The sequence below is a fragment of the Solea solea genome, chromosome 3 (assembly GCF_958295425.1).
Source record: "Solea solea chromosome 3, fSolSol10.1, whole genome shotgun sequence".
Classification (NCBI taxonomy): domain Eukaryota; kingdom Metazoa; phylum Chordata; class Actinopteri; order Pleuronectiformes; family Soleidae; genus Solea; species Solea solea.
The window spans coordinates 6,355,659-6,372,863 of record NC_081136.1 but is presented as its reverse complement, the minus strand read 5'-3'; the positions used below and the strand labels follow the sequence as shown (position 1 = coordinate 6,372,863).

The following is a 17,205-nucleotide window of genomic DNA, read 5'->3' as shown; positions in this document are numbered from 1 at the left end:
CTGCGAGAGACAAGGATCACTTCCACAACATCACAGCCGCGGGGGCATGCAGGTGATTCACTGTCTGATGTGCGTATATCAGACAAGACTCCTCTTTATTTAAATTAATCTTTAAATCTCCGCTAATTGAAGTGACGTGAAATATGTGACGCTTGATTTTATTACCACTTTCTAAAATTTGATTTGAAGCAGCGAACAAACATCTGCCTGTCTATTCCATTAAATGTTATTTACACAAAACGTGCACAGAAAACCCAACTTCTGCTGACTCCAATACTGACAGCCTTACTTACAGACGGGACATTTTATATGACACTTTTGCATTTTTAATGAAAAAAACTACAGCTTTTCTTTTCCTGGAGGTTTTTGTGATTTTCAGCACAAAATAAGAAAAACTAAAAAGCACAGAATATCAATGGTACACATGTGTGCTTGTAGTATCCTGAATCTAGCATGTGAAGAGAGACCTGAATAAGTTGTTAGTAGCCAATTAATCATCTACAAATTAGAAATCGTCCTCTAAAGCTGCATTTCCATCGAGTGGAATGGTTGGGTTCAGTACTGTACGAGATGTATATTGTGTTTCCATTAGGAATGCTTCCATTTTTTGGCACCTTTCCCTTGTAAAGGCACTCTTGTACCAATGATGGAAACACAGCATAATAAACATTACAGAGAAATGTTTCCTGGATAGAGCTATGAAAGTGAACTTTGATATTCAGCTTTAAATCATGGAAGAACTTAAACAGGATGTGACACTGAAGAGACGGGTCAGACAACTGTTAGGTAAGAGAGGCTCTTAGCTCATCGTGAAAGGGGTTACAAACATCCCACGTTGTTGTAGAACAACATTACGCCAACGCTGATAACATTAGGCTGGAAGAGGACGCTCTCAGAAACACAGCAGCCCTTCACCTACACACCGTGGACCCATAAAGCGCAAACACTACACTTAGAAAATGAATAATGACTAGAAGGTGCCCACACAGCAGACCAGAGTGGACCGCGCTCACTCTTTCTGTGGGCGTTACAAATAACAACCATGCAGTCTGGTTAGATTTCAAGCAAAATACGCTTCGAGGGGGCAACCTCTCCGTCATCCCTGCCTTGTGTTTGCGGTTGAAAAATGAGGCGGTGTGAAAAGGTGAGTGGAGCACTGTCAGGGAACGTGTTGCTAATCTAAGTTTGCCTGTTAGGAGGTCGAGCCACAACAGTTCTGCAGGCTGCACAGGCAGTCCCTACCCCCGCACGCCTGCTGCCTGCCCGCCCGCCTGCCCGCCCCCTGGAAATAGCAGCCCATACTTTCATGAGCTCTAAAATCGTCTTATACAGAGTCCTCTGGGCTACAAGAACACGCCTCGCATTGCAATAGCATGAGGAGCGAATGCAGGCACAGGGCTGACTCCGCTCTGTGCCTGGTAAATGGGCCATGTTGCAGGCAGATATTGTGGAGAAAAAGTGCTGAGCAGAGAGTTTATTTGAGTCCAGACAGAGGACGTGTGCATTCAGAGCATGAAGGGATTTCTTTCTTTTTTTTTATCTTCAGATTTCATGTTTGAGATTGAGAGAGTGGAAGAAAAGTGAGAAGGACAGTGATAAGGAAGAGTGCAGAGCAAGATGTAAACAGGAAGCAACATTTCATGAGGTTCATGAATAGGATGGTATGTCATTTTTCACAGTAAGCACATGCAACACAGTCGTAAAAGGGCTGCAACTAGTGATTATTGTCATCATAGATTGATCTGTCAATGATGAATGATTAGTTGTTCGGTATGTAAAATGTCGAAAAATTTTGATTGGAAATGCGAGATGATCAGATGTCTCGTTTTGTCTATAAACCAAAATTATTCCGATTTGATGATTTCTTTGTTTGTTTCCGGCAACAGTACTGCAGTTTATACATCTTCTGTGGGTCTACTTCCGGGTCAAAGTCCAACTCAAGTCCGACTAAGCATATAGATGATATGAATCACATCCAGGTATATTAGTCCGAGTAAGACTAGCTTGATTAAAGTCAGACTAACGCGTTTACATGAAGAAAACCTAATTATTGTCTTAGTCTGACTAATATCTGACTTTTAACATGCATGTACACACTGATAGAGTATTTTATCCTGAGCATATACGAATGTATCTTATTTCATATGAGATGCAAAAAATGTGAGTTAAGACAAACAAGAGTTTAAAGCAGATTTTTACAAGCATCTCAACTTTATCCTAATATGCATTTCAATCGTGACATGACATGGTCAGGATTAAGGGGTTTTATAAACTGCTGTGCCGTGTCCTATCATTCAGGTAGACTTTGGAAGCTTTTCTGAAGGCTGCTGTTACTGTAACACGTCTTAACACGCTGCCACAGAGCAAATAAACTCATGGCGAGTGAAAACGAGTGATTTCTGGGCGTCTCACGGTCGCCTTTGCTGCTGAAATGAACCGGGGAGAAAAGCCGTCAAACTGCCAAGAATTACAGCTGTCACAGCTGATGAGCTCAGAGCAGTGTCAGAGAAAATAATAATGCTCTCTACAGTAACTCCGTCAGCTGACTAGTGGCCCCTGAGAAAGGAAGCTGTGTAACCCGACAGGAATCTCTGTACGCAGCCAAAAACTGTTACATTGTCAGGTGGTTCAAATTTGCAGTTAATACCCGTGTTCACTCGCAGTATTTTGTATGGCACGCACAAACGCAATGACTATCGCACTCAATCAGCTGCTTTGAACTTGTAATTGTCCAGAAAGGCTGTATGTTATAGGCGTTAGCAATATTATAAATTAAGAAGAAATTTGTGATATTCATGACGATATTGGGGCGAAAAAAAATGTTTTTTTATTTGTGCAAGCAAAATTAACTGCATTTCCTTCGTTCTCCTATATGCTGATGACTAGCTAATTAGAGTACATCTATTACCACAAGGTGGCAGCAGTAGCATTATGGCGCAATAGTGGTCAGAGTGGGTGGGTCAGGTCAGTGCAGATCAATGAAGCTTTATTGTTTATAAAGTGTATGGTGGCATTTTTATTGTGAGCTGTATTACATGATATGTGAGAAATGTCCATTTTTGATTTTTTGAGATGCAGTAGTTTATTTTGTTTGTTTATGCTGTTATTATGTCATTGCTAACAAACCTATACATTGCTTTTGCTGAGACTTTTTACTTCAGTGGTTCTCAAAGACTGGGTCCCCAAACAAACTTGCAGAATTTTCCCAACCTTTTAACGAAGATAACGTGCATCAAATGAAGTTTAATTTACCAAGCATCTCCTGGAAATTATGCTCTAACCAATTCAAAGTGATATTAGGTGCAAGAGATATGGCTATAAAATAGTCACTATATTCTATTCATCTTTAAAATTGGATCCCTATATAAAAAGTTTGGGAAACTTACCATTATTTCTATATATAATCAGAGTTGGAATAAATGGATATGAGGTGTTGGCGGCAGATGGCTGATGTGATGGTGGATCTGCTGATTCGTCAAATGATTTTGCATTTTTTTGCTTTTACTGGCACAAAAAGCTTCCCTGACATCTATATTGTACTTTTAGAGGGGGGATTTTTTTTCTCTCCAACAAGGCATCTGGAGCAGAGGAGCAGCCAATTATCACTGCTCTATCTGGACCATGGTGATCTGCGGCCAGTTAACCGCCAACAATACCGGTTTGACATCATGCGGCAGGAGAAAACGCTGACACCAAGCAGCAATGACAAAAAAACCTGAAACAATAGGAGCAGGAGAGGGAGGAGAAAGTGGCGCAGTCATCTTCTGTTAAACTTGCAGCCACTTTAAGATAAATAAGAGAATATATGCATTTTAAAAAAACACAGTTTCACTTAAACATAATTTCTTCTACATTCAACAAGTGAGAAATGCTGCATAATTTCACATTGATGGATGGAAACAGAGTGCACATAAGAGGGTTCAACGTAAATATTTCCTGGTTATAAAACTAGACTGGATTTATTTTCTCTAAGTAACACATGATGGGATTTTTATTCTCAACCCCATACTTGTTTATATCTCCGTTAATTAACAAGACAGGCTTTAGAATGAATTAGAATGAATAGAATAGAATTGTAGAAGGTTCCAGCAAAGTATCATCGAAGTGAGGATACAAAACAAAAACCACATGGAAGTGGAACAAACTGTGGAAAAACAAAAATAAAGTGAGTGTTTTGAACGAACATGATGTTGAATTTATGAGAATGAATACAGATAAACATGCAGAAGTAGTGTTGGAACTGCACAGACGGCAAATTAAAGCAGAGGCAGAGAATAAAAACAGGGGAGGCTTCTTAATAAAATATAATAAAATATCATTATACTGCAAAACAGGAAATGAGAAATAAAGGCCCGTCTCTAATATAGGCATTTTTTTCAATATAGCCCCAGCTCTCTCTGCGCTTGTGTGCAACAACGGTGCATCTTTATATTAAAAGAATAACATTGGGTGATATATCGCCGTTAGATTTGTACTCTAAATAACAAAAGTCACGTTGTTTGTGTGGCTTTGAAGGTCAAGTGACTCTTTCTACATCCGTGACTCACGCACGTCATGTCGGTAAGTGGCGTCCGGGGAATCTGCAGATGCTCCATGTAAGACAATATACTGGAATGGAACATGGGATCAAGTATGAATGAGTGAAAGCAGAGACTGTACATAAAAAGTGGACGCAGTCTTCGAAATTAAAAATATACAGAACCATGTGAAAATAAGCTTGAATTATAGTGATGTAGCACAGCTAGAGGAAAGGAATTGGGCTTGTAACTGGAGGGTCACTGGTTCAAATACCGGGATGGGTCAAGGGCTGGGGTGCCAAGAAGCAAGGCAGCCAATCCCCTCCCCCCCAGGCACAGATAAGTACTCCCCACTGCTGCTGCGACTGGGTTGTGTGTGTCCGTCGTCGGTGTGTAAAGCGGATGGGTCAAACGCAGAGGTCAAATTCACGATCACTAATAAAATCTAATTCTAAGAACTTCCTTTCCTCCTGCGATAAAGTGCAGCCTCAAAACACTGAACTCCACAAAAATGAGACTCCGTGCAGAGCTGAGACTCGTTTGTTTCTCAAACTGAACACTTGACCTTGTGATGAGGTTTGTGCATCGACACTCAAACTTAACCCCAACCATAATTCAAATCTTAGCCCTAAACTTAACCAGTTCATCCAATATTACTATCTGCTTCATTAGGACAAGGTTTTGGTCTCCACGAGGACTACTGGGTCTTGACAAGGTCAGTTTTTATGCCAGAAAACTAACCTTAAGAGGCAACAAACACAAGCGCACACACAAGGCGGCAGTTAACTACATTAACTTGAAGCATGCTTGTTTGAATAGGGGTTATTGTCTGAGGCTCAGTCAGCCCACATGACTGCGCACACACACAGACACACATCTTCACAGCAGCCACACTGACACTCTTCCTCCTCCTCCTCCTCCTCCTCCTCCTGCTGCTGCTGCCGCCTCACAGCAGGAACCAGAGAAGTCTCATCTCCTGTCATTTCAAAACACACCATTTCTGCCAGAGGCTAAAGCATAAGAATAGACTATTTCACAGATAACACGTCTGCATCGTAACGGCTTCACCTGTAAAAGACCATAAAAATACACTCCCTCTTTGTCATAACTTTGTGAAATGTGAGCTGCTCTACTTTACTGTACTGTTCCCTCTCAACTCTGCCTTTTATGGACAACACAAAGAGAACTGGCCTCAGTTGGGGGGGTGGGACCAATTTAAAGTATAATATTACTTTAAACTACATGTGTTTTATACGTTTCACCTTAAGCTATGTAAAAATGCAAACACGTATGCATAATTGTTTAAATAAATGAGGTGAATATAAAGCCGCGTCCGAAACCCGATAGAAAAATGTCATATTTCAATTTTCCCTTGCTCGGAATCACACAAAAAAACTTTAAGAAAAACGAAAGTTTTTCTTTGAATGACATAAGTAATATATCATGATAAATTCGGCGTGAAAAAAAAATCACAATTTAACAGTGATTTGTTCGACGGGGGACACACTTAACCTTATTTCCCCACTGAACACAGATTTGTTGACGGGGGACACACTTAACCTTACTCCCCCACTGCACACAACCATTTAGGAATTAAATGAGAAAGTAGGCGCCCGGTAACGACAATACAAGTATTGTCACAGTGATATTCACTTGTTATGTGTATTCAGTGTTAATGTTTTGGTGGAACTATACGACTGAAATATATATACACACACACAAGAAACTGACTCTCTTAACGGTGGTGACTGCTTTGACAGCGACGCTGGGCTTAAATTGGCGTTTTTCTGAATGGACTTTGGTTTACGCGCTTCAAATTAAGGGCTACTTCGTCCCAGAAAAGTTTGAGCAGCGTCGAAACAAAAACATTAAAACACAGTGAATGACAAAGTCTTCTCAGCGAGACCCAGTGTCACAGCACGCAACTGGTAGACAGTGAAGAAGTTGGAGCAGCGTGCTGCTGCTTCTCTTTACCTTCTTCTTCTGCTTCTTCTTCTTCTTCTCTGGTGTTTCTGTGCGCAGAGGCGTTCAGCAGCAGCACCGAAAGCAGCAGCGACAGCAGCAGCAGCAAACGTCCACATGTTGCCGGTGATATTTGGGCATTTTTCTGCCTGTGTTTACTGTACATCCCTGTGACCCGCGGAGCCGCACACTCGTCCTCCCTTTCCTCCTCGCCGTTCTTCTACTCTGCCTCCCTCTCTCCGGCTCCAACGGCCGTCAAATTCCGCGGAGGCTAACAAGCCGCTTCCGGTAGGACCAACAAAATAAAAGCACAAAGAAAATCCATGATCTGTAAAAAAAAAAAAGGAAATGGATCGAGTCTTCCGGTTTGCTCTGTGAGGTCTGTTGATGCTAGTAGTCGGAGCTTGGAATTTCCCAGGTCATGGGTATGGTGGCCTGGAGGTGCAAAGTCTTATTCCAAAACGGTAAACACTAACTAAAGTTTTGTGATTTATGTGATTTAAGCGTTTCATGTTTGGTCATTTCTTTTCAAAAATGTAAAGCTAACCTTCCAAGAAAACCACATTAAAGAGATTAGTCGGTAAAAAACATGGGGGCACAAACGTATCCCGGGTTAGCTATTGTTAGCAATACCAGTCAATAACAACATCCACAGGATATTTGGTGCAAATAAATGGTGTTGCAACAGGTACATGGAATAACAATTAACAGGTACTATGTGTACAACTGATTTACTGTAAAAGAAGCTGCGTTTGTATGGTGTCAGCCGTTTTGGAATCCTAACTCTAAAAAATAAATCCGTCTTCAACACGAAGGCCCCATGTACGGTGGCCTGGAAGTGCAAAAAACATTATTGCAAAATGTGGAGAAAAAAATAAATACAATTTTGAAAACAAATTAACAAAACATGAAACACTTTTACAAGTACCAAATTTTTTGTTAATTTGTTTTGGGATTTTTGGGAAATTTGTTCTACCCTTGTGCAAAGTTTAGCTACTTCCTCTCAAAACATTATAAAGCAGTTTCAAGGATTTTACAGTTCATGGTTTTCTTTTGTAATTATTCGTACAAAATAAATAGAAGTTTGAAGGTAGGGTTAGGGCAAAGGTTTAACATTTTGTTTTATAGCAGCTGAAACAATAATGGTAACGGGAAGTAGCCAAGTGTACAACAAATTGGGTTTCCAGTTCAGATTGGGTAGGTCAACCAGAGAATATAATAAATAGCCATCAGGGGTCGACTCCACTGGCTGCATAAATAACATTGGTTGAGGAGTTAATGGTCTCATCTATGTAATGTGTCAATTTTGTGAATTATATTCCCATTTCTTAGGTTTATAGCTTAATGTTTTGGTGCATTTAAATATTATACGACAAAGATTAGGGGACACTAGTTATTGACAGTTTAGGGAAATTGCAGGTTTGATTAAAAAAAAATACAGGAACACTGAATGAAAAACAAACTTTCAGTTCAGGGAGAACAAACTTGGGCTGTTTTTATTTATGCACATGCAGAGTCAACAATTTTTGTTTTTTCAAAAAGTGAAAGTGGAGCCAAACAGTTGACTTGCTCTTGCTGTTCCTTCTCCAGTGTGTGTTCTCTCTGTAACCTCAGTGCAAAGCTAAATATGGTGAACACCTGTCTCCTGGCCTACTTATCAGGAATCTTATCAGCCTGGTAACCTGCAGCTGTGCTTCCCTGTACTTACTGAGTGGCACAGCTGCTGCAAATGAAACTGTTAAATACAATCCAATGCAACACTGAAATGTTGTACTCTGATGTCACTGAGGATGCATTGTCAGACGTGTGCACAGTGCTTTTATTTTGAAGTCAGACTTAATTGTCATCCGGTCTTTTTGTGCCTTTGTTGAACTTGACACTGTATGGTGTTTGACAAAACCAGGCATGGATTTGACATGTGCTTTTACCGGCTAAAAAATGAAGTTTGGTAACTGCTCACTGTCCCACACCCAAATTCCATTGAGAAAATCAGAGTTTTTATCTTGCTTGTACACAGGAGCTGCCGGTCTACTAATGCATCATTTGGTACATTTGTGTCACATAGGTAAACCCAAACAATGAATTTCAAACATAAAAGGCATAAATACATTTGTTGAGCTTAATTATTGAAGCAGCAGTGGATCAAGCGATAAAGAAAATCAGTGATTTTCTCTATGGACTTTGGTGTGAGAGAGTGACATGTTTACAAATTCACTTTCCAGTCAGAAGACATGGTCTTAACACAGCAAACATGAACTTAAGATATCATAGACGTACACTGGCATTGATTTAAATATGTGAACCTTTTATATAAAGTAGCTAAAGTCTTTTTTTTTCCTTGTGTCTGCTGGCAGCCATGTTCTCAGTGAGAATCTCGGTGTTTCAAGCAAGTTCTCGGTGCAGGGGGGCATCTATGTTTTATGCAGCTGTAACCGGTGGGTTCACACACACACACACACACACATTCACTGTTGTGTTAAATAAAAGAAGCCAAGGCTGAAGCGCAAACTCTTTTGGAGGCAGTGTCTGTTTAATTTCTAAAGGAGAATGTGGATAAAAAATAATCCCACCACACCAGTCTTCTGCGGCACGTCATGTCCAAAAACTTAAACTGACAGTCGTCAGACAAATTTGGAGTCTCTAAACAAAGGAACTAATAAAAATACGTTGGCATATTTCAAGAAAACATAATAAAAATGTATAAATTAGGAAGTTATAGCATAAAACATAAGGGAAGAAAAAGTCACTTATGTATAAGGAATGTTGTCCAATTGTCTACAGTTTAGCTCCATTAAACTGTACATGTTAACGTACCTTAATACATTTAGAATAGAATGCTGCTAATGTTACATGTTATACATGCGTACATATATACATCTATGTATATGTAGCTGGATAATTTGCTTTACACTTCAAGTTTTTATATTCTAATCTACTGCATGGTCTCCCCGTGTGTGCATGGGTTTTCTCCAGTTTCCTCCCGCAGTCCAAATACAAGGAGATTTGGGGATTACGTTACATGTCATTTATCCGACTGTACATTTGCATGTGAGAGTGAGTGAATGGTTGTTTGTCTCTATGACTGGTGACCTGTCCAGGGTGTGACCCCACCTTTGACCCTTTGTCAGCTGGGATCGGCACCACTGTCCCCTGCGACCCTCATGTGGGGGTTAAAGCGGAATAAGATGGACGGCTGGATGATTTGAGCATTTAGTGCAGTGGTCAGCAATTGATGGCCCGTGGGCCAGCCCCGACAGATGATTTAAAAAAAATCTGATTTGCTTATCGTTTAATTTAAAATTTCACATTGAATTTAGAGCTTTTATTCTGAAAAAATATGAACTTATTCAAAGAGACTGTTGCTAGAATTGACAGTTAACCTTAACTGATAAGGTTAAAGATTAAGGTATAATAAGGCATAATATTCTAATTTACCTATCACAAAACAAAAGAGAGCAAAAACCTTAAGTGTCAGATTCTTCTATAAAACACTGACGTTCCATCACTTAAGTTCTAATTATGGTTTTATTTTTAAATCATAACGACTTCCTCTTTCCCTCATTTTGTCTTTTTAACAAATATTAGACGGTTAAATGTTCTTATGAGCTTCAAGAAAGAATGATTAGCATTTTAATTGAAGTCTCCACTGCGTCACTGAGAGAGAAACAGGTTTCTTTTCTTGTAGGAAACCCGGCAGTTTGTCAAACTTATCTTTTTCTCATTCTTAAAAAACATCTTCCGCGCGGGTACGTTATTATCAGGGGAATAAATAAATGCATGTTTCTGACTCAGGGGGATTTATAAATGACTCATTTTTGGACATGAGCAATTCCTTTACACTTGCACAGAGCTGTTGCTGTTTCAATAAACGCCGCTCTCCCTCCAATAATCTAAATATTCAATGGGCTCTTTGTGTGCGAGTGAACGGCGAGTGGAAGTGGAAATGGAAATGCGACGTGGTGCCTCCCGATACATTATTCATCCCGTCTCATTTGCCTAACTTCATGCAAATTGATAAGAAATAATTCAGAGACATTAGAGCAGAGGCAGACAGCGCTGTGTCTCCGACATGGCCCCCCCCCCCCCCACACACACACACACACTTCAACCAGACAACACACCTCCCCAATCACATTTAATGAGAAGAGTCTGCAGCAATTAAAGCAGAGCTCCAGCTGTTTCTGTGTATTAAGCTACAAACGAGGAGCTTCGTGTGGAACTCTTTACCTGAGACTCCTCACACGATTGTGGCATTTCTATATTAAAGGGAGGCAGTTCTGTGTGTGTTTTGTGACATATTGTGTAATCCCATAATAAGCTCAGTTTTGCAGGGCAGTGTTTTACCTGACACACCTGTGAAACTTTTGTCCACGTCTTAGCAGATTGATGAGTTTTGTTTTGATCGGCTGATGTGTACACACAGATAATCGGACTACAGTATGTTAGTCCGACTAAGACTAGCTCGACTTAGTCGGACTAACGCGTGTGCATGACTGAATTGTTGTCTCATGCTGTGTTCACACCAAACACGAGTTTTCGCAGCGCCTCGCGTCCATCGAGTCTAGCGCGCCGCGGGATCACTTTGAACATTTTTGTGACGCGACGAATGCAAGTCGGCATATTTTAAAACTGAAGTAAAAGGAAACAATTTATTTTCACCATCAACCCAGGCATTGTTGCACACTCACACGCACATGCACACGCAGAGAAGAAACCGTCGTCTTGTTTCTCGTCTCATAACAATTATCCGTGGTTGGACACAACTTTCACCGTTTACTTGGGGACACTCGCCAAGTTGTGTCCGGCACACAATGGCGGTTTCTTCTCTGCAGATGTTGCCACAAATGATAGAATGCATATAGCAAACATTATACGCACAAACATTATACATACATTTCCCCCTCCCTTATGGGCGGAGTCTGGCCGCTGGCAAATACATGTCATCATCCGGAGAATCAGGCCATTGTGTCAGCGTGTATTGCATTGACTTTATATGTAAACTTTGTGTTGCGGTCATAGGTCACAATGAAGCCCAGTGTCACCTGTTGATCCTTCCCCCTGCTACAGCGGTACAGCGAGGATTTAGTCTCGGCTGGACGGAGAAGGAGAAGCTGGACGACACAGATTTATTTCACCTGATGTGTAAAATGTCTCCTCTGCCGCTCGACCACTTCAGTGACTCTTTATTCTGCTGGCGTGAGAGTCGGCGGACAGTCACTGAGCCGCGACACAGAAAAAGCCCGGTTTCCCTTTTATTGGTGCTCAGCTCAGTTTAGAGCCAGGGTTATCAAACTGTGGCGTGTGTAACCACTGGTGGTACACAAGATTCCTCTGGTGGTACGTGGAGGGGAAAAAAAAAAAAATCAGGAATCTGTTCTGCTGTATAAACCAGGATATGTGATCGGATTGCAAAGAAATCAAACAAATAATCTCCTTATCTCTCGCTTCACCTTAATCTAATTTCACCTTATCAGTGAGAAAATAGAGGGAGATTGATATTTGCCATTTTAAATGACCAGTATTGACCAATTAGTACAAATTGCTTTCACTAAAACTTTATTTTTTTCATCAAAAAATTTAATTTTCTTTAATACTTTTTTTGATGACCTGACTCATGTACTACATTTTCAGTTTTACTGCATATAATTCCACTGCAGTGCAGACATAAAATGTAGATTTGGAAGGACAGACCATTAGTGTTGTTCAATAAAGCAGTTATATTTAATCAGATGGAGGGGAAAAAAATGAAATTGGCTTAATATACAAGCTAAAAATAGGCTTCAATTATCAGCCATCCACTGCCCTGACTTCTAGAGAGAGAGAAAGAAAAAAAGAAAAATCAGCATTCGATAAATCTGAGACACATCTCAATCCATCATCCCATTCAAATAGCTCAGGAGGGAGAAAAGCACTGTGTCAACCAAAGGCAGTGCAGGAGATTTACTCAGCCTTTAAGGGCCGTAAGGCTTTTCATCGTCAATATATCTGAAGATGAGTTGTGATTGTTTTATATATCCATCCCCTGACATTGGCCTGCCAACAAAGCTGCTGTTTACTACACCAACCACAATAAAACAGACCATTTCATGATTTTCTGCTTTCCTGTGCTGGAAGTCTGTTTCCTGGATCTTACTGTTCCCAAACAAAATTAGGTAACAAACTCACACACACACACAGTTGTGCGAGGACCTATTGGAATTCCTGGAATTAATGATTTTTTCTGAAAAGATCACATTTTTGGGGCACCAAATGTCGACGAAAATCGGCACACAAATCAGAAGTGGCAAAAAATTGGATAAAATAAGGGCAACACTTATTAAAATGGCTCAGTGGCGCCCCAAAGGTGAAACCCGGTAGGACAAAGCCCAAACTAAGTTGCACCAAATTTCACAAAACTTGTCGGAAACACGTCACAGCCCGAGGTGAAAAAGTCTATTGGGACCATTGGCTCAACTCAAAAGGAAGTAAATGATGCAAGTAAATGAGCAAACTTGTCCGAGCACAATAATTGTACCAACCATTTTTTATTTTTTTTTAAAGCGTCGGTTTGTACTAGACAAAGATGAAAAGTTAACAAAAAGGTGTTGCTGATTCAAAAGGGTGTGGCCACAGCAACTGTCGGGACTTTGCCAAATTACAACCATTCACCACAAAGCAGGAAATGCCCTGTAACTTTCCCATATGTTGACCACTCAAAACTTTACATGCGACACAAGAGACCCAGGCCAGATATCATCAGCACATGAAAACTAAGTCAAGGGCATAGCGCCACCTGCTGGCAGGACGGCAGCTGCGAGGTTAATTAATTTAAATATATATAATATAATATAATATAACATATGGCGGATACGATGCGATCCGCCATAATACATTATTTTCCTGACGTTATAAAAAGTGAACTTCAAACTGTTACAGTATTAAATGTGAAGTGTTTTCAGAAAACATTGCTGCAGAGGAAAAACACTTCAGTTACAAAAGCCTTTTTAAAAACGCCACGGTGCGTTCAAGGACAGGCAAAACTGGAGGATTTTGCATTTACCCTCACCTCCTACTCCTCCTAGTGGTGCGTATGTGGAGTTGCCGCATGTAGGAGCTGGGGTTCGAACCCCCGATCATCTGATTGGAAGTCGACCCACTCTGCTACTAATCCTCAGTAAGGACAGAACGCTGGTGTAACCATGGGCATGACACATGAGACCAAATTGCTCCTGTGGGTGAATGGGTGAATGGGAACGCTGTTGTGAAAAGTGCATTGAATGACTAGATGGTGTCCATGTGAATGACTCATACGGCACAGAACGGGAGTGATTATCTGTGTACACGTGAAAAGAGCATTAACCATGAACAGACCTTAGTGTGTTGAGTAAATGAGAACATCATGACCGGGCCAGAACAGAAAGAGGCGCAATTACATCGTCTGTACTTGAGTAAGACTGAGAGCTGAGCTGTAAGGTCATCTTGATTATTTTGTTTGTAAATCAGCCCGTGATGACTCAAACTGTGACTCACAGTCTCTCAACTGCACAGTACATAAAATGGAAGGCTGCCATCATCTTCTTTTTTATTATTATTGTTATTTTATAACAAGAGCGCTTTGGTAATTTCATTAAAACTTCATTTTAAATCTTAACTGAAAAGTTGGGAAAATGTGTGTGGGGACCTACAAAAAAAAATCTCCTGTGACCCATCTGTGGGTCCTAACCCACTCTTTGGGAATCGCTGGTCTATTTGACTCTACCTGAAAACAGTGACTGAGACATTACCTCTTTAGAAAAGGTGTTAAAACCCAACTCATTTCCTCGTAGATTTAAAAACAAATCACTGTATTCTCTTCATCGCCCCCTGATGAAGAGTATACAGGTTTCATACTGCTTTCCTTTTCACATTCTTCACTTTCTCCTTCTTTCACCTTTCCACTGAAGGCAAATTGCCAAAGAAAAAATAAATGCGTTCCCTCTGCGTAGATTCTAATTCGTCCCTTTCACTGCATTTATGACTGTGTTAATAAAAGTCCTCATATATGGAGAGTAACGTCTTCTGCCAACAACAGCCGAAGCGAGAGGGAATGAGGATAAGTGGCGCCTCCGCAAAGCCAAGATCAGAGTCATAACCGTAACTTAAAAAAGTGCACTTAATATTTTATCAATATTATCAGTGAATAAAACCATTATCAATGCTCTGTAGTTACCCTCTGTGGGTTTTTCTTGTTTTTTTCCTACCTCACGGACACGTTTTTATGGCTTTAATAAGTGATCCGTTTAAGTGACGGCATGAATCTTGCTTGCAGCTGAATTAACTCACAAGAACACTTGATATTTAATACGCCATATGAAAGCAAAACCATCAGTGAATGAGCAAGTCTAGCTTTTGGAATAATTTGTTTTAATAAATCAGATAATGAGTTAAAGTTAAAGAAACCAGATAGATTTCATTTTAAAGAAAATTTAAAAAAAATTAAAGCTACAGTGCATAACTTTTGTTTATTTTTTAAGGGCCTCAGTCAAGCAACACTCTCAGACCAGACTGGTGGGAGCGTTTGTGTCTATACAGCAGCAGAGCAGGGGTGGGCGGGGACCAGAAGCATTTATACCGTCAAACTGATGAACAATCTTCATTTTCGTAGCAGTAGTTTTTAGTCTTTTTCTGTCTTAAAGAGAAACAAATCACTTTCTGTGTGTTTGTCTTTCATTATGTGAGAATTGTGTGCTGCAGACTCACGTGTGTGTGTACGTGTGTGTATATATATATATATATATATATATATATATATATAAAATCTTCTGCTTACATTTGTGTGCACATTATATACCAGTGTTCATTCACATGCTCTGTCCCTTTTAAATACACATGAAATAAATAAATAACAATAGGTTGCCAGTTCCACACAAAGCTGAGCGCTAAGTGTAGCCTGGATAAAACGCTCCCTCTCCACTAAATAACTTATTTAAACCTGCCATATGGTTTCTCAGTGTTCCGTGTATTTGCTTCGTTTGCCTCTGAGGACAAATCAAATGAGCGGAGTGACGTCCCCTTGTGTGTTCAACGGAGCCAAACATTTCCTTCCTCTCTGCTAATGTTATTAGCAGAACCTGTCATGGGAGTGTGACACACTTCTCAGAACACAGGCCCAGTTTTATCAATCAGCGTTTCGCCGCCGTGACAGAAACTCTGCCTCGACTTAACCACTCCTCTGCTAAAACAACAACAACAACAACAACAACAACAACAACAAAAGCTTGCGTCTCCAGCGCCGAGTGCAGGAACGCCGAGTTATTCTGGGGTACCCCAGTGAGAGAGATGTGTACTCGGATTATCACATCTCAAGAGGAAGCACGCTTCCCTCAGCCAATTTAAAAGTTGCCCTATAGGCCACAAATCTTTTTGCAGAGTGGATAAGTTAATTACGAACAGGGAAGGGGCGATAACCGCCTTGTTTTCTGCTCCCGCTCTATAATAATTGCATTCCATGCTCTGTATTTGCAGCGGGGGGTCATTGTGCATCACACAACCACACTCGGAGAGAACAGACGAAAACAAATCATTATGGTACTGAGCCAAAGTGGAACCAAGCCAAATTGAGCGACACATCTCCAAAATGTCTCTGAAGTACATGGACGCAACGTAATTATTAACTCGGACTGTATTGTCTTTGAGAAGAAATGAAACCGAGTGGACAATCAAGACCGTCTGTGTTGAGGTGTGACAGAATCAGGCTTGTGTTGGCTTGCATGTGTGTTGAGTTTACGAAATACAAAAAAAGTTCAAATAAATGGAGGATTTCATGCTCTGGATCTGGTTTTGTGTGTTTCAGTCAAGTTTTCGTTACCTAATGGTAAATTTAAAAGTGTTTGAAGTGGGGTTGTATGAGGTACTTTCAAACATGAAAGTCAAAAAATGTGTGAATCCTGTGAATCCAGTGTTCCACCACTAACTCACTGACCTGGAGGACTTTGGCTGGAAGAGCTTCATTTGGTACTGTATTCAACCAAAACAGAAGCTGGCAGAGACACAGTGCCCCTGCTGGAGGGAATGTGGAGCAAATGCAGGGGGACAGCGCCAACATATTTTGGACATGTTCGTGAAATCAACTCTTTTGGACTCTTAGCAACTGGAATCCTGGGCTTCAACATTAATGTATATTTATTATTTTGTACCAAATGCCCGTGAAAACATCCGCACAACAGATATCTACCTCCTAGAACATTTCTTAGTGGCATGTAAATAATAAAACTTGGCTTCAGAGACATTCCCCAACCTTGGACCTTTTTATAGGGACTGTCAACCATATAGATTCCATGGAAAAAGTGACTTGCACCCTCCATTTAAAAGGCGAAAATAGCAGGTGGTCCATTGTTTTAATTTGGTATTTTAATGCCCGAAATGTCTAAGCAGCTACCCGTCAACCTTACGTTTCATGATTGTCCCTAATTAGTTATATAAATAAAAAAATCCTGCAACTCCCGTATAATATAAAAAATGTTGTTTGGGGTTTTTTTGTCTGTTATGTTTTTGGCTAACTGACATATCCACAAAAATGTTGATTAATAAGCAGTCTTAATGCCAAATATATGCCAATAAACAAACATAAATAGACGTTTGTGAAAGGAAGCGAGTTGTGAAGTCCGAAATGCTAACGTTCTCGGGCTAGCCACTGTTAGCACGCGATACCGGTCGAAAACAACTCTCTGCATGGCATTTGACACACAAACGTTAAAAAAAAAACAGA

The 17,205-nt window shown here is 40.4% G+C and overlaps 1 protein-coding gene and 1 long non-coding RNA gene across 2 annotated transcripts in view; one reads left to right on the top strand and one right to left on the bottom strand.

Annotated features, from left to right (window-relative positions):
• The window catches only part of adam19a (ADAM metallopeptidase domain 19a), a 157,108-nt gene extending 150,341 nt beyond the window's left edge, over positions 1-6,767 (bottom strand). The window contains exon 1 of the mRNA XM_058624904.1: positions 6,492-6,767. Coding sequence (XP_058480887.1) covers positions 6,492-6,645 — 154 coding nt within the window. The 5' untranslated portion in view covers positions 6,646-6,767. The remainder of the gene's footprint in view (positions 1-6,491) is intronic.
• Positions 6,768-6,793: 26 nt separating this feature from the next.
• Positions 6,794-16,270, top strand: LOC131456511 (uncharacterized). The gene is made up of 3 exons (XR_009239911.1): positions 6,794-6,943; positions 8,834-8,914; positions 15,963-16,270. It is a non-coding gene; the product is annotated as an uncharacterized LOC131456511 (long non-coding RNA).
• The last annotated feature ends 935 nt before the right edge of the window (positions 16,271-17,205 follow it).